The sequence below is a fragment of the Delphinus delphis genome, chromosome 7 (genome assembly GCF_949987515.2).
Source record: "Delphinus delphis chromosome 7, mDelDel1.2, whole genome shotgun sequence".
NCBI classification, from domain to species: Eukaryota; Metazoa; Chordata; class Mammalia; order Artiodactyla; family Delphinidae; genus Delphinus; species Delphinus delphis.
In genome coordinates this window covers 61,368,838-61,390,110 of record NC_082689.1, presented here as the reverse complement: position 1 = coordinate 61,390,110, position 21,273 = coordinate 61,368,838, and the positions used below count along the sequence as shown (strand labels likewise).

Here is a 21,273-nt window from a genome sequence, read left to right as displayed (position 1 = left end):
AATAATTTCCCATGTGTTCCCCTCCATCATGTTATATTAATTTATATTAGCTTTGGCAACATCATTTGTTGTTCTTTTATTTATTCTATTCGCTTCCCTCTGAGCATATTTCCCAAGTAAAAGAGGAAAATGAGTGGCACCAGGAAAAACAGGAGCAATGGTTATCACATAGTCTTAATCCCAAATCAGGTGAGCCTTGCGCCTCACCCCCTACCAATTGCTGATAAAGAAGTAACACAGGTTTTGATGAGGCACAAATAGGAACAGCAGAGGTAACTTATTAACTGATCCTGAAAAAGAAAAGGTTTGGAAACTCTTCAATCACACACATTCAATTCAAATCAACAAACAATACTACCATGTTCCCAACTCTCAACGAGGAACTGGTAATATAAAGGTGAAAAATATGGTCCCCACCCTGAACGAATGGACTATAAATGGTGGAAGACAGGCCTGTGATGATGATGATGCTACCAGAAATGAAAGAATTAACTATTCCAGGAACTCAGAGTAAGGAGAGGGTCGTTCTGAATTTAAGGATAAATAAGTAACATTTGAGATAGGCCTTAAGGGATTAGTTAGAATTTTCTGAAGTAGAAAATGTAGGAAAGAGCATCCCAAGATGTATGGATGAGCTTGAATAATATCAAGAAGGTAAGAAAGTAAATGGCTGAGACACATTATAGCTCTAAGGAAGGGCTGGAGTTGCTCATGGGCTACTTCAGGTCCACAGCCAGGGTTCTGCAAGCCATGGCTCGTGTTAGACGTCTGGGAAACAAAAATTTTGACCACGCAACATAGCAACAGCTTATGACCCCACCATGAAGAGGATTATAATTGCCAAGCAGAACAAGAATATTATCATCAAACCTAGCTCTTACACGTATTCCTTTGTGTCAAATTCATTAATTTGCATCAAATTCATTAAATTAGCTGGCAGGCACTCTGCTGAGTATTAGAAACACAGAGCTGACTCCACTGCATTCTCTGTCCTTGACGAGCCTAATAACTGGAGAATTCATTTATGTATGTACTAGGTCTCCTAAAAACCTTGTATTGGTTTATTGACAGCAAAGAAAGAAAAATGATTTTTTATTTTTAAATACTCTTTTATTGTTACAAAAGCAGTCCATGAGCATTTTAGAATGTAGAACCAGCAGAAACAAAACATCTCTGTCACCACCCAGGGATCACCACTGTAACCCTAACCACATCTTCATATCCATACTATGTATTAACACATTTTATTTACAAAAATGTTTTCATATTGTTTACAGACATATCCTGTCTTATAACCTTTTTTTTTTAGCCAATACTTTCCACTTTTCCATGACAGTAAATGCTTTTCTTCAAACACTCAGTATTCATATTTTCCCAATTGAGCCCAGAATGTCCTTTACAGCTAATATCTCCAAATCAGCCCCCAACTCAAGACCTTTCATTTCATCTCCTGGTTATGTCCTTCATATCTCTTTTAACCCAGTACAGACCCCCTTTTTTTTTTTTTTTTTTTTTTTGCGGTACGCGGGCCTCTCACTGTTGTGGCCTCTCCCGTTGCGGAGCACAGGCTCCGGACGCGCATGCTCAGCGGCCATGGCTCACTGGCCCAGCCGCTCCGCGGCATGTGGGATCTTCCCGGACTGCGGCACGAACCCGTGTCCCCTGCATCAGCAGGCGGACTCTCAACCACTGCACCACCAGGGAAGCCCAGACCCTTTCTTATTATTCTGACTTGATGAAAAGAACTGGCCAGCTGTTCTAAAGAACAGCCCGTTTCTTTTATTTTTGTCTGGTTGTTTCCTTATGAAGTCATTTTACTTGTTCTTCTCTCCTTTGTATTCCTGTAAACTGGAAGATCTAAATAAAGGTATGAGAAGAGCAAGTTAAACATTTTGGTCTGGCATACTTCATGGGTGATAATAGTTACTTCACGTTGCTTCACATCAGAATACACATGTTCTGATATCTGGTTGATCCACCGTTAGTGATGGCCAAATTGACCCCTGGGCAATAACTGGGAATTTTGGAGGGAAGGGACCAAAGGAGCAACCGAGTAGGAAAAGTGTGAGTACAACTTGGCTACCTAAAGGAAGTGGAATGGGGAACCCAGCAGCAGGCGGTGCAACGCCAAGGTCATCCAACTGTGTTTCCCACTAGGGCATCGCTCAGGTTGTGATAGACTGATCTTGTTCTCACAATTAGGGAAACAAAAAGAACTTTGGTGGGTCCTCCATAACTCTTTAGGATATTTTCCTTTATAAAACTGAGCTAAGCGGAGCGGACACGGTACTCCGCCCACGGAGAGCCACTACCACAATCTTCTGCGCAACCTGGGGACAAGACCTAGAGGTTCAGAAACCCAGAGATTAGGGAGCTCGCTGTGTTTGCATCCGCCCCTATTCTTTTCAGCAGGAGCCCCTTCCCGGCCTCTGGCCACCAGGGGGAGCTACAGTCAAGCGACCGTTCTTTCGGGAGAGCGGGAACGCGTCTAGATGAATCTTGTCAAGCCCAGGGACCCGTAGTAAGGTGTAGCGACTGGATGAACCGTATTTCTGCTTTCTCGCGAGCACGAATAGGCCTCTCCCCGCACTCCACTCCAGCCCTGCCTCCCGGGCTCAGACCCCTCCCGGTGGCTCGCGCCAGGTGACGCTGTCTGCGGCGTCGCAGCGGCCCTGGCTGCCGCGGCGACGATCTCCCAGCGGGCAGTGCGGCCCGGCTCTCCTGAGGCTGCGAGTGCCACGTCCCAAGTGCTACGCGGAGGAGCGGAGAGGGCGGTGCGCGGGGGGGGGCGGGGAGCAGCGCGGAGCCCGGCCTGGCCGCCTTGATCGCCCGCCGCCATGGGCTCCTCGCAGAGCGTCGAGATCCCAGGCGGGGGCACGGAAGGCTACCACGTCCTGCGGGTAAGGGCTTCGACGGCGGCCCGGGGGCGGCGGGCTGGAGGCGGGGCCCGGCCGCAGGGAGGCGGAGGCTCCGACGGGCTTCTTCCCGGGGCAGCCAGGCCTCTCCCGAAGGAGAGGCGACCGCGGGCGCTGCTTTGGCCGAGGCCGGCTCAGGAGGCCGCTCACAACCCGCCTCCCCGGAGCGCCCCGGGCCCGGGTCCGCCGCTCCGGGAGGACGGGCTGGGACCAGAAGAGGCAGCCAGCGACTTGGCCAGGAGCGGCCCAGGCGAGAGGGCAACCTTGACTCCTTTCCTCTTCACGGCCTTCTCTGCCCCCACCCCTTCATTCTTAGCTCCCAAAGTTAGGGAAGGCTCAGGCGCAGTCTGCAAAAGAGGTGATGGTGAAGGTAGCGTTTGAGTTTTCCGAGAAAAGGAAGCCTGGAACCCGCAAACTAGAGGCGGTGGATGCGACGGCAGGTGTTGATTCTCCTCCGCGCTGTCCGGGTGTCCGAAAAGGCCAATTAAGCAAACAAAACGAAATGGCCTAGAAGTAGGTTTGACGGACTTAAATCTACTTGATTTTGACTGTGGTTTTTTCTCTCCTGTGTCGCTCCTGACCTTCCCAACCCTCCTCTTCCACATTTCCTGGCGGTGGGAACTTCCGTTCTCTTTTTTCTAAGGCTGCTCAGGGTGTGGTGGAGATTAAGGTTTAGATCCACAGTGTAAAAGAGGTAATGGAGAGGAACGTTTTTAAAAAAAAAAAAAAACCCAGGTAAATAAAGGAAAGCAACTTCGGTCACCGGGATGCAGAGAAACATAGTATCTCGAAAGGCGTTAGCTAAGCCCCAGTTATGAACAGCCTGGGTTGTACGGAGCGTGTGGTCCTTTCCTCAAGGAACTGGGAGCCTTTAAAAGAGGCAGTGTTGGTTGTGTGTTGTGACACCTGCGTTGAGTGATAACGTGATGGACTGTCAACAAAGTGACCCCAATCTGTAGCACCATTTCAGGACATAATATAGTGTAAATAGATAGCTCCTCACAGGCAAGAGCATTTTCACTGAAAGTGGGAAAGTGCACTTCCTGGTGCTAGTCGTCTTCTTCCTTAGGTCCCATGTTTTAGGTGAGACAGCATTCTTAGGGCCGTTATCAATCACCTTTCTGATCTTCAGGATTATCACGTCTAATTGTCTCTCCACTCTGCTAAAAATCCCTCTTGAAGCCATACGCTTGGTGGGAAAGGATGGTTTTCCCAGAAAATAAAGGGAATCTATAAATAAACCATAATACCTTCCTGTTCTGTTTAGCTAAACCAACCCCCAAGTGCCACACTGATAGGGGAAATGGAAGGAGAATTGTCAGATCCCAGATGTGAAGTTAAAGTTAGTGGCGGTACTTTCTCTATTCTCTGGTTTGATTCTGAGTTCTCTGCTTTGCAGTATGTTATCCAGTATTACTAGCTGATTCTCACAGTTGCTGATTGTGGCCATGAATCCTTGGGGATTCGTGATATTTTTATAATTACGCGCTAGGTAAAGCACAGTATTAATGAGTGTTAAAAGTCTGTAAGAAAGGTGTACGTATCAAAAGGATTCCAGTTCAGTGACTTCTGTTGACTTTTGTTAATGACTACGTTCGTCGTTAAACAAGTTGAAGTGTATTTCTTTACATAGGTGCACCTCCGAAAATCAGCACTCATACATATTCAGTAGTGCAGATACTGTTATTCTATAAATATGATTTTTAGAAGCACTAGGGGCAACCTTAGTTTCCAGTCTGCATCTGGAGCATAAATGTTGCAAAAGATGAAATAATTCTTTTTTCATTTGAATTTTATTAGAGGGAACTTTAAAATAGTAATGATCATCTAGTTTAGGAGAATTTTTAAAAATGTTTCTGAGTTCCTAACCCACTCTGCCCTGATTCTGTAATTGGTTTCTTTATCTTTGTTTTTAGAGGGGAAAAGTACTCTGTTAAATCTCAACATATAAAAATTTTCTTTTCATTTGTTATTGCCTAAATTATGGTTGTATATTTCATCTCTGGATTACTGAGCTTGTAAACCAGAGTAAATATGGCAGGATAATCATGTAATAAAATCACCCATGTTTAACAAGTTCTAGAATGATTTAATTAGAAGTTAGTTTTCTTTAACAATTCCCTGGCCATTTCCTTGCTAGTGATAAAAACTTGTATGATTGTGTTTTGAAATACCAATTTATAGTGACACCCATATACACTGCTGTTTTATTACTGTTATTTTTAAATTGTATTCCTACAATTCAGAGATTGACCTTTATGTTTCCTCTGTTATTTTTTCATATCCATTATTAGATTCTGCTTTAAAAAATATTTAGGGGACAACCTTGAAATGTTTCCAGATTTTCTGCTATGAACAGTGTACTTACCTTTTTATCTATTATGTATTAAGGCACATTTTCATTTTGTGATCATATTATATACCCAACTCCCCATACTCACCCTAGAAGTAACCAACATAGTTTATGTATCATAGTTTATGTATCCTTTCAAAAATGTTTTATGAGTGTAAAAGAATCCACCCCCCCCCCCAACCTTTCACTGTTTCTTTTTGTTTCCTTTTGTAACTGTTAGAATAACATGCTACATATGGTTAAACACCCTGGTGTCTTTTTTGGCAAAGTGTCTTGTCTATCTTTCCATAGCAGCGCACAGAGATTTGCCTCTTGCCTTCACCTAGCTCCATAGTAAGTCTTTTATACCATAGTTTGGTTAAGTACCACCTCCTGGTGTTAGACATTTAGTTTTTCTAGTCTTTTGCTGTTACAAATACATATCTACAACCTTAAATCCTACCTTTCGTTTTCACTTAAAATGTATTTTCCCATATTATTGAATTGTAATGTCTTTATATAAACATTGGTCTTCATTTTAGTAAATTACTACATTGTTTTCTGATTATCGGCACGTGTTCATTAGAGAGCATTTGGATAAGTTCAGAAAGTATAACAAAAAACCTAAATTACCTGTAATCCTGCCATCTAAAGGTAAATACTGTTGAAGTATTTTTCCTCGTCTTTTTTTTCCCTGTGCCTACCATTGCCCTTTAGCCATGTTTCACAAAGATTTTGAGTAATATGATATAATCAAGTACAGTATGGCCAAAAGTTATCATAGGATGTTGGCTTTACAACCTAAATATCCAACAAATGAGGAATTGTTAAATAAATCAAGGCCTAACTACAGATTGGAATTCTGTGCATTCAGTGAAAATTATGTTTCAAAACACTCTGTGGTCACAGGTATGCCTCTGTGTGTGTGCATGTACATTTGAGTGCCTAGGGAAATAAAATGGAAAGGTAATAAGCCAGGATATTAAAATGATTATTGGTGGATGGTGACATTTTTATTCCTTTTAAATTTTAATATATTACCCCAAATTTTCACAGTGACTATGAAATATTTGTATATTTACAAAAAATATAGTTATAAAAATTATTTTTTGAAAGTGGATTCCTAGTGAAAGATTTTAAAATTTGTTCAGAAGCTTTCTTTTGAAAATATCATTATAGGGAATTCCCTGGCTGTCCAGTGGTTGGGATTCCTTGCTTCCTCTGCAGGGGGCACAGGTTGGATCCATGGTTGGGGAACTAGGATTCCACAAGCCGCAGGGCATGGCCAAAAAAAAAAAAAAAGAAAAGAAAAAGAACGTTGTATTTCTGATTCCCTTATGCATTGGGTCCGGTTCCGCATTCACCATGCATACCACTTTTATTCCCATTCTCTAATCCTAACATAAGGCAGGAGAAATGTTAGCCAGGACTTCTCAGTTTTGTTAGAAGTTACTACAGTTGCAGTATGTTGAATACAGAATTCTTGTCTAGATTTTCTATTAATTATCAAGTAAACCCAACAAGACCATTTTCAAAATTACGTTTTTGGAGTTGCCTCATGGATGCCCATTATAAGATGTTTCTAAATTAAAATATTCAAATTAATTCCACTCCACACTTAATATTCTTTGAAATGGAGGATATCTGAGGACATTCTGGAACCAGTGTTCACACCAGTATGGGGATATGAAAAATGTCATGTTCACTGTTCCTTATAATTTCCTCTGAGAGAGATTTTGAGATGATGGATGTTTTGAAGGAAAGGCCATTGAGATGAATTGTGTCTCCAGTGTAATAACAGGTTTTTATCTTCTGAGCCATTTGCTGCAGACTGGGCAGCATTAGGTACTCTCCTTAGAGGAGAAAGTGAGAGTAAGTGGAATTATTTCTATAGAAAACAGAATACCTAGACCGTATCTACTATTATATAGATGTGCTCTTTTTCTTTTTTTTTAAGAGTTGCCTATACTTTTTTAAAAAATTAATTGATTAATTAGTTAATTTTATTTTTGGCTGTTTTTGGGTCTTTGCTGCTGCGCACAGGCTTTCTCTAGTTGCGGTGAGTGGGGACTACTCTTCGTTGCGGTGTGCGGGCTTCTCATTGCGGTGCTTCTCTTGTTGTGGCTCACGGGCTCTAGAGCACAGGCTCAGTAGTTGTGGCGCACGGGCTTAGTTGCTCTGCGGCATGTGGGATCGTCCCAGACTAGGGCTCGAACCCATGTCCCGTGCCTTGGCAGGTGGATTCTTAACCACTGTGCCACCAGGGAAGTCCCTAGATGTGCTCTTTTTTTAATGGAACCTAAGTAATCTACATGAAATCCTGCAAGATTTCAACTGGGCACTTGTTCTGAGAAAGTGAAATCCCATTATTTGATAGTCATAATTTTTTTTTATTCTAACCCAGTGTTTCTCTAACTTTTTAAACTCATGCCCCCATTTGAAAAACATAAAAATCTCACTATTATCCCTTATCTTCTCACTTATTCTGAAACAGTGGGTATAAAAAGAAAACAGTTGGGTTATTTGATGTTTTCCAAATATAAAGTTATAATTGAAAAAGCTTTATAAACACGATTTGAAGATTCTAACCTGCTCCCAAAATTGATCTCTTCTAATAAAAGGCTGTGAAATTGTTTAATACACATTCTTTGATATTGCTTTCAAATGTAGGAATCAGAATACTTCATTTTATTATGAAAGAATGTTTTGTTAATGCCATGAAATACAATGTTTGTGAACCTTAGGACACTTTTAGGAATTGTCAGTATAATTAGACATAAACTTTAACTGATATTAATAAGCCTTGAACAAATTAGTAGTGTCATGTTGTTTGTATACCCTTATATATTTTTGTGATGAAGTGTGCTTTAATGTATGGATCTTCAGGATCCTCATTTGGGGAGACCTGCTCTTGGTGGGTAATTATGGTTTCTGTCTCTGGTCAGTAAGTAGTAGAGTGCACAGAACTGGCTTCAGTGCCTTTCTGGGTCAGATACTGACAGGGCTTTTTAATAATTCCCCTGAAATTTTCAGAAGAATTGAACTTAGAATAACCACTAATATCAGTACATTCATTTAATATTCTACCAAAAGGATTATATTGATTGATTTACTAATAAAAAAGCAGTTAACAATCTAAACTAGAAAATATCCATAAAGATTTGATATGTGCTTTAGAATCTGACTGTAGATTGCCTTGGGAGTTGTGATTATCAAGTAAGATGACTTCTTTCCAAACAACATATGCAAAAACAAAGTAGTTACTTTGAGAGACTGTATAGGTCCTCTTGGCATCGCGTATCAATTTACTACAGCATGAAGAGAATAGTGCTGGGGTTTTTTGGGTTTTGCTTGTGTGTTTGTTTTTTTAAGCATCAGTGAGGGATCATGTAAGCACATTATCCGCAGTAAGGAACCTTGTCATCTTGTGGACATGGATACATTGAGAGACTATCATAGTAGACCACTGGAGACCACCCTTGTGAATCACTAGATTCTAGTGTCACTCCATCACTTCATTGTCTTCCCTTGGGCAAACCTTTGAACTTCTTTGAGCTTCATTCTTTTTATCTGAAAAGTGGGGATAAGAGTAGTGCCTCCTCCACCTTTTGTTTTTGATTTTGTTTTTTTACTAAAAACCACATTAGATAGTATACATGAAAATATTTTGGAAAAAATTTGAGCACATTAAATTTCTTTATTAAAAAATGCTGTCTACTTCATTGGTTATTCTGAGGATTAAATGGCATATTCCATGTAAAGCACTTAACATAGCATCTGGAATATGATAAAAACTCAATAAATGTTAGCTGTTACCTTTATTGTTAGCATTTACGTTATTGTGTCACCTGTTGAGAACAACTATTATAGTGCCAATACTGCTTAAAATATACTTGTTGTAAACATTTTAATTAATATTTCCATTTAATTAGTCATTCAGCAGCTACTTTTTGTCCATGTACCTAACCCTGTACGTCACTGCTGTTTAAGTTTTGGATCAAATCTGACCCATTAATTTTATAAATGTCCCTGTTAATTTTTAAAGATCCTCATTTTTGAGGAAATTTTACATCTGTATTTTAAAAGATAGGTGAGTGCCAGTGTCCTTTTCATTGCTTTGCCACAGTGTTACTAAACACCTGAACTAAAATGACCTACAGTCTGTATAATTAAAAATGATCTTGTTGGGTTTGATCTACACTGTAAAATCTATAGATAGCTTAACAACAGACTTCTTTCATGGTGAGTCATTCAATCTTAGAGACTATCTAGTCAGCCTCCTCACTTTACAGCTAAGGAAAAGGAGCACAGAAAGATTATTGCCTGAGATCACACAGCAAGTTTTCTTTCCATAAGAAACAAATACCCGAGTTGGTATTTGAAGAGTATAAAATAAGATGGCATGTTGCCAGAGTTTTAGTTTCTTTTGAGGCAGACCAGTTTCTTTCAGCATCATTTTTCTAACATGCAGATCTTTTCTAGGAAGCTATGATGTAGTGATGGGTTTTTATTTCATTTAATTAGCATTAGAATTTTATTTCAAATTTCTTCATATGTCACAAGTTACAGCATTGGGTCAGAATCAGGAGAACATGCTCTTTGATTTATTTTGATAAAACATGTGAAGAGAATGTTTTAACAGGTGAGCCTTGAACTCCTCCAGTCTAGCTTGGGGCTGTTACAGATAGTGCTGCTGTGAATGTTACATTGTGTATGCCTTTGGAGAACATATGTATTCCCATTCCTACTGGGTATACTAAATAGTGGAATATTTGCAAAGATGTGTGTATTTTAGTATGGATATTGCCAAATAGCTTACTAACGTACATTCCCACTAGCAGCAATTAAGGTTTCTGATTGTTCCATATCCTCATAACACTTGGTATTTTCCCTTTTTCATCTTGGCCATTCTGATAGGTGTGTAGTGGTATCCCATTGTGGTTTTAATTTGCATTTCCTGATGACTGTTGAAGTCGACCACATTTTCATATTTATTGACCACTTCAGCATCCTCTTTTGTTTAGTGTCTGCTACAATCTTTTCTCTATTTCGTTAAGTTGTCTGTCTTCTTTTTTAAACAGCTTTATTGAAATGTAATTTACATACCATTAAATTCAGTCTTTTAAAGTTTACAGTTCATTGGTTGTTTAGTATATTCACCGAGTTGTGCAGCCATCATCAGTATCTAATTCCAGGACCTTTTTGTCACCCTAGAAATAAACTCCCTACCCATTAGCAGTTGCTCCCTTTTCCTCCTTCTCCCAGCCCCTGGTCACCACTAATCTACTTTCTATGGATTTGCCTATTCTGGACATTTCATATAAATGGAATCATAAAATATATGGTCTTTGTGACTGGCTTCTTTCACTTGGTGTAATGTTTTCAAGGTTCACTCATGTTGTAGCATATATCAATACTTAATTCCTTTTTATTGCCAAATAATATTCCATTCTGTAAGTGTACCACATTTTGTTTATCCATTCATCAGTTGAAGGACATTTCCACTTTCCAGCAGCTATGAAATTTGTGTATAAGTTTTTACATGGACATGTTTTCATTTCTTCTGGTTATATACCTAGGAGTGGAATTGCTAGGTCATACAGTAACTCTCTGTTTGACATTGTGAGGATCTGCAAAACTGTTTTCCACAGAGGCTGCACCATTTTAGTATGAGGGTTCCAGTTTCTCCACATCCTTGCCAATCCTTGTTGTTGTCTTTTTTACTTTAGCAGGTTTTGTGAATGTGAAGTGGTATCTCATTGTGGTTTCACTCTCCTTAATGATTTGCAGTAATTCTGAATTTGTTCTGAATACAGTTCCTTTGTTGGATATTATGTTGTATCATTTCACTCTCTTAATTGTGTCTTGATGAGCAGAAGTTCATAGTTTTAGTAAAGTTTATCAGTTTTTTAAAAATTTATGGTTAGCTTTTTGTGTTCAGTTTAAGAAGTCTTGGGACTTCCTGGCGGTCCAGTGGTTAAGGCTCTTCCAGTGCAGGAGGCACGGATTTGATCCCTGGTCAGGGAACTAAGATCCCATCCCGCATGCCATGCAGCATGGCCAAAAAAAAGGAAAAGTGTTCATACTTGATGATCTCAAAGATAGTCTATGTTTTTCTCTAAAAGCTTTATTGTTTTACATTTGACCTTTAGATCTGACGTCCATATAGAATTGATTTTTGAGAGACAACATTTTTTAAAATGATTTATCTCCTCTTCCTAGCTGACTGACGTTCTATGTCTTTTTCTCTTTTTTTGTTTAAGAGGTGAGAGATAATTAATACATGGTTAGAAAAATAATGTAGTGTCCAGGAATTAATTGGTTATAAAGATTTGCCCTCAGGTGGTGATTGTGGAGTTAGGAAGAGGAGTTTAAGATTTGTAGGACTCCTATCATATGTCAGAGACTTCACTAGGCATTTTGTGAACTTAAATTCATTCAATCTATACAATATTCTCGTAAAGTAGCTGGCATTTTCTCTTCCTTGCAGATGAGAAGATTGAGGCCCAGGAAGATAAACTTTCCCAAGCTCAAAAAACTAATAAGTAGGCAAACCATGACTCAAAATCAAGTCAGTTTGGCTCTAAAATTCTATTATCTTTTCACTGTACATTTTTTTTTTTTTTTTGCGATACACGGGCCTCTCACTGTTGTGGCCTCTCCCGTTGCAGAGAACAGGCTCTGGACGCGCAGGCTCAACGGCCATGGCTCACGGGCCCAGCCGCTCCGCGGCATGTGGGATCTTCCCAGACCGGGGCACGAACCCGTGTCCCCTGCATCGGCAGGCAGACTCTCAACCACTGCGCCACCAGGGAAGCCCCATGTAAAATCTTAATTATTAAACTTTCAAAGTTAATCTATTCATCTTAAATTGCGTGATATTTGGCCCAATAATAAATAGCCCATGGAGCCGGGTATATATGTTTTTTCTTTTCTTTTTTTCTTTTTTTAAATTAAGACGGTTTGAAGGAAACACGAATCAACAATCATGAGACCTCATAGGGGACAAAGTATTGAAGTGGTAATCTGATGCTTGAGAGATTAGGTGCCTAAGAGATTCTTGTCAGTGGGTAGTACTGCCAGAGGAACTTACCTTTGTGGATGTTTAATTTGTGGTGTAGTAGAATTTATTTTCCATGCTATGAAATATAGGAAATTTTCTTTAAATGAATTAGGGTCAAAGAGAGCATTTTCTAGGGCTCCCTCTGCTGGCTTCCTAGTAGTAATTAAGATACCTAGATGCCAGAATTGTGCTGGTACTAATGATGTAAATAAATTTAGGAAAGAAATTAATTTCAGGGTCCATTAGAAACAGAGATATCGATGTTTCTAGCAAATGAAAATAGAGAAAGGATTATTTACATTTATTTATTTATTTTAGAATCCAAGTTTAGCTATTAAATCTTTTTAGAGTTATGGGGAAGAACAATTCTAATGGTATTGGAAACTTTCCATTTCAAACAAATAGTGGTAAAACTTGATACTTGGAGGGTGGCATGATAAGAATCAGTGTGTGGGATCTCCTTTCTTGGTTGGTGGTGATATTACAAAAGTATTGCCTTTAGCCCTTTTTAACTAAAAGGTAAAGTGTTGGCAGCCTCAGTGGAGAAGTCTGAAATTGATCAATGGACTAGTTGGTTTCTAGATAAAATGATCGTTTGGAAACATTTCCAGTCAGAGAATTAGATGATTAGATGTGGACCCCATTAAATGAGAAGTTCCCTTCTGAGGGGGCTCCTAGGGTCTGTGCTAATTATTCTCTTTTCACACCTCAGGCACTTCGAACCTAATTGATAGGAACCTAATAGGCAGGCATCTTACACCTAGAGTATTATGACTTTTTTTGCCAGCTAGCTGTGACTTGATGTCTCTTTTCTTCTCATAATAGCTCCAGGCAGCCACCATTTTCCTTTCAGAGTTGCCATTTGAGGAGAAATCTATCTGCCATTTTGGAATATAAAATAGCCCCCATTTAAGAAAACTGAGTATAAAGAAAATAAACAGTATATACTGATTATTTTTATTAGAGAGCCAACACCTTTAAATAGTAAGTCCCTTTGATATTTAACTCATTTAATTTACAAAAATGATTTAATCCCACATTTGCAGGAAATTTTACATAAAACAAGGTCAAACAGTTTTAGCAAGTTAAACATTGAGCCATCTTTATAATGGACAACTAACTATTCCTTACTGTGACAAATGAAGAAAACCTAGTTTTACTTCTTCAGAGGCAATGATAGTATAATTTGGCTTTAAATGAATAAAAGGTAACATTAATACAAATAATAATGAATGTATCATTAATCCAAGATCAAGTCTCATTAATCCAAGAAGTCCAGTATAAGAGGGACATATTCTGGGAACAATTTGGGTTCCATTTTGAAAGCATTAAAATGATTTGTTACTATGTGAATAACTACAGATTGATGTATGGATGGATGTGGATCTGTTACTTGCATTAGCCTCAGAATTGACTATTAGAACTGTTTAGACTGTTATATAAGTTCAGCCTACAAATATCAATGCAAACTCTTTTCATGGGATAGTTTTGACAGTATTTAGTAACATCAAGCAGAATAAAAATTCCTTAAAACGTTATGAAAATATTTTAGAGGAAATGCAAAATGTTCTGTATTAACTTTTTGCTCTTTTGTCATATTACTACCATAACTAGCTACCAATATTTATATTACTGCAATTTAGGAAATTTAATAGTTTATTTTAATCCATTTCAAATTGGGGATGCTAAACATTTGAGTTGTTGAGAAACTAGGTAATCTTAATCTTCCATGTAAAATCCTCTGTAAGTCTAGCTCCATTCTTTCCTTCCAGCCTTCTTACTGGACTAATAGTTATATACTTTTGAGTTTCACCTCTACCACTACCCAGCTGTAAGACCATAGGCAAGTCATAAGATGGTTTCTTCACCTGTAAAATAAAAGAATTGCACAAAATCCATGGTTTTAACACTTTATTTGGATTGAGGAGAAACCCTTTGAGAATCTGAGGAAAGCCATGGATCGTTACACCCTGAAAACTGCTGATTCATACAAAATGTTGCATATAATTTATTTCTATCCCATACCACCCTGTTGGCTCTAGGTATACCATATTATGATCCTCATTTTTCAGGCTCCCCCTGGGTTTTTACTCATATTATGTCTTTAACTTTCAAATGTTTTTTCTCATCCCCTTATCCATCTGCACCTTTGAAAGTTCTACCCCCCCCCCTTTTTTTTTTTTTTTTTTTGTTTGTGTTTTTGCGGTACGCGGGCCTCTCACTGCTGTGGCCTCTCCCATTGCGGAGCACAGGCTCCGGACACGCAGGCTCAGTGGCCATGGCTCTCGGGCCCAGCCACTCCGCGGCATGTGGGATCTTCCCGGACCGTGGCACGAACCCGTGTGCCCTGCAACGGCAGGCGGACTCTCAACCACTGTGCCACCAGGGAAGCCCTCTACCCCCTTTTAAAGCACAATTCAAATGTCATTTTTTTTCTGTGAGACTTCTTCAGTCAGATTTAATCTTCCCCTTAGAACTTTGTACCTCCATTATAACCATTAACATCTTTGGGCTTGTATTACAGCTATTAGAGGTCTGTGTCCTCCATCTCTCCTTCTTCTTGCCTGTTCCTCAACAGATTATAAATGTCTTGATAACAGTGGCTATGTTCCTACATTAGTTTTGTAATTGAATAGTGCCTTGCTAGTAGTAGTCATGTAATAAGTAGAATAAATTAATTTGAATTTGCCACTCAGTTGTAATGATTAACTGTCTGCTATGCCATGCGCTAAATGCTGGGAGGATTGTCCCCCACCCCCCAAAAAGCAGAAAGTGGTGTGAAATAGAACCATAGAGGAAAAACCTCATGTACGAGATGAATTTAAAGAATGAGTAGAATTTAGGGAGCTGCAGGGACATTATCTGGGAGATAAAGAGAAATAAGAGAACTAGTGGGTACCTGTATCAATGAAATTAATCTATTTTTACTGAAAAGTGATGGGTATTAAAATTTAGCTTTTGATTCATAATTAAGCTTTGCATTTTTCATTTTTGGCATTTTTGTTTTTACAGGTACAAGAAAATTCCCCAGGACATAGAGCTGGACTGGAGCCCTTCTTTGACTTTATTGTTTCTATTAATGGTTCGAGATTAGTAAGTTCAGCTTTTTATAGTTACGCCTATGGTATTTTGTAATCTTTTGAAAATGGAATTTTTCAGATTATCTGGGATGGATATTTATTCATTGGTTACAAACATTATTTAGAGTATGATACCAATAAAATAACCCTGTGTTAGTAAACATGAGAATGTCAAATATAGAATACTATACCTCACACTCCAGTAATAATCTTAGGAGAAGAAAATCACTGGAGACTTTTACTTTATATGTTAAATATTTAATTTTTCTAAGCAGAAAGATGTGGTTTTGTTGCTCTTTTGCTTTTTCAAAGATGTCAGACTTTTGTAGGTTATTGGCAAATAGATTAGTAAAGACTCATTCTCAAGTAACTTGTCAGTTTTCTTGTTGCTCAATTCCCTGATATATCAATAGAAATAATGTTACAAAACTATACAGAGATGTGTTCCAGAAGTGCACAATTAAAACCACTTTCTATGGGCTTCCCTGGTGGCGCAGTGGTTGAGAGTCCGCCTGCCGATGCAGGGGACATGGGTTCGTGCCCTGGTCCGGGAAGATCCCACATGCCGCGGGGTGGCTAGGCCCGTGAGCCATGGCCGCTGAGCCTGCGCGTCTGGAGCCTGTGCTCCACAGCGGGAGAGGCCACAACAGTGAGAGGCCCGCGTACCGCAAAAACAACAACAACAACAAAAACCCACTTTTTATAAGTTGCTTTCAGTTTACATGTAGTAAAGTCCAATAGGAAGGAAACTATAATTTCAGTAAAGGAAATTCTTATGACAATGGCTGCTTCGTTGGTTTATTTTTTCACAACAGTCTTAAGTTTTTGTTCATTACTACCAACATCACCTACGTAATGGCCTTTATTCATTTATTTAATGAAATATTTAACATACTGTTTCCGTTTTCTTTTCCTGCCAGTTTGTAGTAAATAAAGTGTATATGTAGGAGTAGAGTCTAAAGTTAAACTTCAACTCTAGCAGATGTTTTAGATTTTTAAAATCAAAGTCATACCAACTCTGTTAGTAATATGTCTTCTTGTGGAGTATTTTGGTTTTTTATCATTGAAGCCCTGGATCATTTCAAATAATGTTGGCTTGCAAATTCTGTAATTCCATAGTCAGCTATGGAGTTGTTCCTAATGTTATTTGAACACAAGTTCATGTGCCTGACGCACAGTGGGGCCAGACAGTACCGAAATGTCAGAGTCTGGAGCAGAGAAAGGTTTATTGCAGGCCCAAGCAAGGAGAATGGGTGGCTCATGTTCAGAAAAACCTGAACTCCCCGAAGGGTTTCAACAAAGCATTTTTAAAGGCAAGGGGAGGGGAGGGGTGTCCCACGGTATGTGATCAGCTCATGCACAATTCTCTGGTTAATGGTGATCAATCCTTAGCCACCAGTAGGTCTGGAGGCTACCTGTTATGATCTTCAGGTAGTTAATTTCTTCCTTTTGGTGGTGGTTTTTAGTATTTGAAAAACTCAGGAAATATTCATGAGATACTATTATGTGGGTACTTCAGAGAGGTACTACAGCAGAGGATAGGGGGAAAGGCCTGTCCCAGGAAGGCTCCATAGGGTCCTGCTCTGTTACACTAACATAAGTTCTTAATTTCTTGACATTCTTTTACTTTGAGGAGTATTTGAATGTTAATGAAACCTCCACCTATTGAATGTTTTATTTATGTTAATAATATTATTCCAATAGGGCCATGGGATGCTTAAGGTAAGATATTAACATTAGATTTTTACTGTTAAGTAAATGTTTTTTATTAAGAAAAATTTCTATGTGTTTACAGAATAAAGACAATGATACTCTTAAGGATCTACTGAAAGCAAATGTTGAAAAGCCTGTAAAAATGCTTATCTACAGTAGTAAAACACTGGAGCTGCGAGAGACCTCAGTCACACCAAGTAACATGTGGGGTGGCCAGGGCTTGTTGGGAGTGAGCATTCGTTTCTGCAGCTTTGATGGGGCAAATGAAAACGTTTGGCATGTGTTGGTAGGTATCAACTGTGAATTGTTACTTGCAGTTTAAGAAACAGTATAGAAAGGTGTTTTAATAGTGGTTTTCTCCAATTTGGTGAGATTGTAGGGGTATTATTAGGCTATATTTAGTTTCTGAAAATCAGAATTGATTGCTTTAAAATATGGATTAGTGAAAAAGAAAAACAACTTGAGGAAGAGAAGCAAATATGATGCCTAAGAACTATTTTTCTTTTTTCTTTTTTTTTTTTTGCGGTATGCGGGCCTCTCACTGTTGTAGCCTCTCCCGTTGTGGAACAGAGGCTCCAGATGCGCAGGCTCAGCGGCCATGGCTCACGGGCCCAGCCGCTCCGCGGCATGTGGGATCTTCCCAGACCGGGGCATGAACCCATGTCCCCTGCATCCGCAGGCAGACTCTCAACCACTGCGCCACCAGGGAAGCCCAAGAACTATTTTTTAATGATTTATCCATTAGAAGAAGGTATTTTAAAGCAAATAGCTACAGGAACTTCCCTGGTGGTCCAGTGGTTAAGACTCCACATTCCCAATGCAGGGGGCCCGGGTTCGATCCCTGGTCAGGGAGCTAGATCCCACGTGCCGCAACTAAAGATCCCGCATGCCGCAACGAAAATCCCAAGTGCTGCAACTAAGACCTGGCGCAGCCAAATAAATAAATAAATATTAAAAAATAAAATAAAGCAAATAGCTACAGAAATGTTTTAAATATTTGTTAAATATTGTGGGTTGTTTAATGCTTGGGAGATTAAATATATATATAGCCTATAGTTTCTGATCTGACATCTCTAACAAGAGAAATATGGGGGGGTTAAATTACTGTAATTAAGGACTGAACTATACAATTTGGAAGATTATTTTATATGCAGTAATTTGATGGGGGGTTGTTTTTGTGTCATCCTAGGAAGTGGAATCAAATTCTCCTGCAGCACTGGCAGGTCTTAGACCTCATAGTGATTATATCATTGGAGCAGATATGGTCATGAATGAGGTAATTTGTTTGTTTATTAATACTAACAATTATTTAACATTTTCTCATTAATGTTTAAATTCAGAAGTATATTTGCACACTTCACATTTAAAGTTGAAATTTAGGTCTTTGCTGATCAAGATAGCTTACGCTCCAGGGTGTTAAACAGAAATCTGGGAGGTGTCTTACTAGGTACAGCTGTGAGGAAAAACATACACTCTGGCAATTGCACAGATTTTGTGTATGGTATATATTAGAAATCTCTTGTACCTCAAGATTAAATCGAATCCTCGTCTTGATTATTGATTTCCTTTTCTCTTCTCCTTTCTAAGGTAACAAAATTGGCTTAGCTGTATTAGTTGGATCCTTTTCCTTGTCTGTTAGCTAGTGGAAGTATATATTGCTAAATCACAAATGAGAGAAAAAATAAGGTACCCAGAGAACCAGGTCTTAATAATGGATAGTAAGCAGAATATGTAGAATTTGGGTATAGAAGACTTTTACTAAAATTGCTGACTAGGTCTTACAGAACTGGACATGAGGCCTTGCATTGTGTAGATAGGTAATATATTGAATTAAACCTCGTTTGGAGTATTGGTTTTAAGAAATGATTTTTATGTCCAGCAGCAGGGCCCAGAATCTGGTTTTTGTGTATGTCGTTTTTTTTCATTCTTGTTGTTTTAGGTGTGTTTTTTGTTTGTTTGTTTTAGGTTTTTGTTGTTTTAGATATTAGTCAGGTTCGAGACCTACTATTCTAAAGTTCAGTAACAAAAACATTTTTCTCTGTAATGCTTTTGCAGTCTGAAGATCTGTTCAGCCTTATTGAAACACATGAAGCAAAACCATTGAAACTTTATGTGTATAATACAGACACTGATAACTGTCGAGAAGTGATTATTACACCAAATTCTGCATGGGGTGGAGAAGGCAGGTAAGGTCATTTTTTAGACTAAGTTATGACTACTTAAATTTACCAGTCAGATGTGTTGTAAACATTGTTTTTATTTTGAAACAAGTTATTGGTTTATTGTAAGACTTCTCTTGAGAAAAGGAAAGAGCTGACCTAGAATATTGAATCCAATAATTCATATTTTTAAAGCACATATTTATTGAGCATGGTACACATACCCAGTCCTTTTCTTTCTGATCTAACAAACTTTTTTGTTTTGTTATTTTATTAAAATAGTTTTCAGTTTTATTTTATTTTCCCAAAATTCCCTCCTCAGCAGTGGGACAATACAGTATAACTTTCTCTAGCTGCTGGGGAAATTTCTTAGCACTTTGTGGAAACTGTTACCTTTTAGAAATGGACAGGCTGATTTTAACCAAAAGTTAGACAAAATTGCAACAACAATAAAAAGCAATTTAGAAAGAGGATCAAGCCAAGCAGAAAAGCAAACTTTATAAAATCAGTTTTCTGGGACTGTTCATCAAGTCAGTTCCCTAATTTCAAAAGGCCAGACCAAAGCAAAGCATGCTGACTTAACATGGTATCTTTAGGTCTTCTGTCTACTGTTTAAATTGAAATTTTTCATTGTTTTGAAAGTTCTAAGAACCTTTTTTAATTTGAGGAAATTGTTGAGTGTAAACCAGAATTATAGGAAAGCCTAGAGTTTGGAAACTTCTACCAGTGTTTTATAAAAGTTCCAGCACTTGCTGGGAAAAGGATGACTTAGCTGATGCAGACGGAGAAAGCCTGTTTGCTCACAGTACCTTTACCCACACTACCTGAGGTTCTACAGCTAAATGTATATTGCCACCAGAATGCTAACTTGTTGCAATTTGAGAAAATGAGATAGAAAATGTGGCCTGTCTGGGGGCCATACTTGACCAAGTTATCGTTGTCCTTTGTCCAGGTTTGTAAACACACAGAAAGATGATCTTCTTAAGGTATTCAAAGTTGATTTCATTTCAGAGGGACTGACTCATATAAACTAAATTTGCAAAGAAGCTTCTGTCATCATTAGAGAGGCAAATTTTCAGTTTACAATAGAAAAATACCCCCTCTCCAGTTAGAATAATACTTAGATCCTATTACTACCACAAGATTGCTTGGTGAGCATGAAATCAAAGTCTTAAGGAAGAGATTCTAGATGGTGAAGTTCAGCAGCAAAGAACATTACTAGTTCATTAATTTTTAATTACGCTGACTAAATACTGCTACATTCTTGTTCTTGGAGCCCTTCTTCTCTAGACGTTAGCAGTTATTCCTTTTCTATGGAAGACATTTTTCCTATTGACGTGGTTTAGTACCACTGATCAGCCGTTGCTTTAGACAGGCCCATACAGACCACTTTCCTGAGTCCGCCCCCATTTGGCATATGTGTGCCTCTGGTTTTCATTCCTTCCTCAGAGGCTGACCACATTACTTTCATTACAGCACATTTTTCTTAGCTTCATTCTTGGGCTGTCTTTAAATTTATGGAGATCTCCCTCTTGCCTCAAGTGCCTCCTCTACCACCACTTAGTTCTTTTGATTAATAAGCACCTTGTTTTTAAATGTAGCTACCTCTGAAAGGCTTGTATTTGATCAGTATAAATTATTTAATCTTTCTTTCTTCCTCTAAATCTATCTGAGATCCAGTTCAGTAAAATTTGCAGCTTGATGGTATAGGGAGGAAAAGTGAGAGAAGAGGGAACAAGTAATTTTTTAATATGAAGCATTGTTATGAAATCACATTTGGATAAGGAAGAGCCGAAGTTGGCCACTGCCTGCTCTCCCCGCTTTTGGTGGTAGTAGTACCCATGGAAATAACAGATGCCCTGGCAGGAGAGAGTCACAGTGATACCTGTGCACGTCCTACTCAGAAAGTGCAAGTAGTTTGGAAAATAAAGGCAATTGTGATGGAAACATAAGTTGGAACCTGATTGTGAAAAGCCTTAAATACCGTGGTCAGGAATTTGGATATACTTCG

General features: G+C 38.8%; 1 protein-coding gene across 3 annotated transcripts in view; it reads left to right on the top strand.

Moving 5' to 3' along the window:
* Positions 1 to 2,715: 2,715 nt before the first annotated feature.
* The window catches only part of GORASP2 (golgi reassembly stacking protein 2), a 30,394-nt gene continuing 11,836 nt past the window's right edge, over positions 2,716 to 21,273 (top strand). Inside the window, exons 1-5 of one of the 3 annotated variants that reach the window (XM_060016605.2) lie at positions 2,716 to 2,900; positions 15,323 to 15,403; positions 17,186 to 17,389; positions 18,293 to 18,379; positions 19,159 to 19,289. In XM_060016605.2, the coding sequence (XP_059872588.1) occupies positions 2,838 to 2,900; positions 15,323 to 15,403; positions 17,186 to 17,389; positions 18,293 to 18,379; positions 19,159 to 19,289 (566 nt within the window). In that variant the 5' untranslated portion in view covers positions 2,716 to 2,837. Of the gene's footprint in view, positions 2,901 to 2,940; positions 3,429 to 15,322; positions 15,404 to 17,185; positions 17,390 to 18,292; positions 18,380 to 19,158; positions 19,290 to 21,273 lie in introns of those variants that run through there. The other 2 variants (XM_060016604.2, XM_060016606.1) reach the window with 2 other exon arrangements.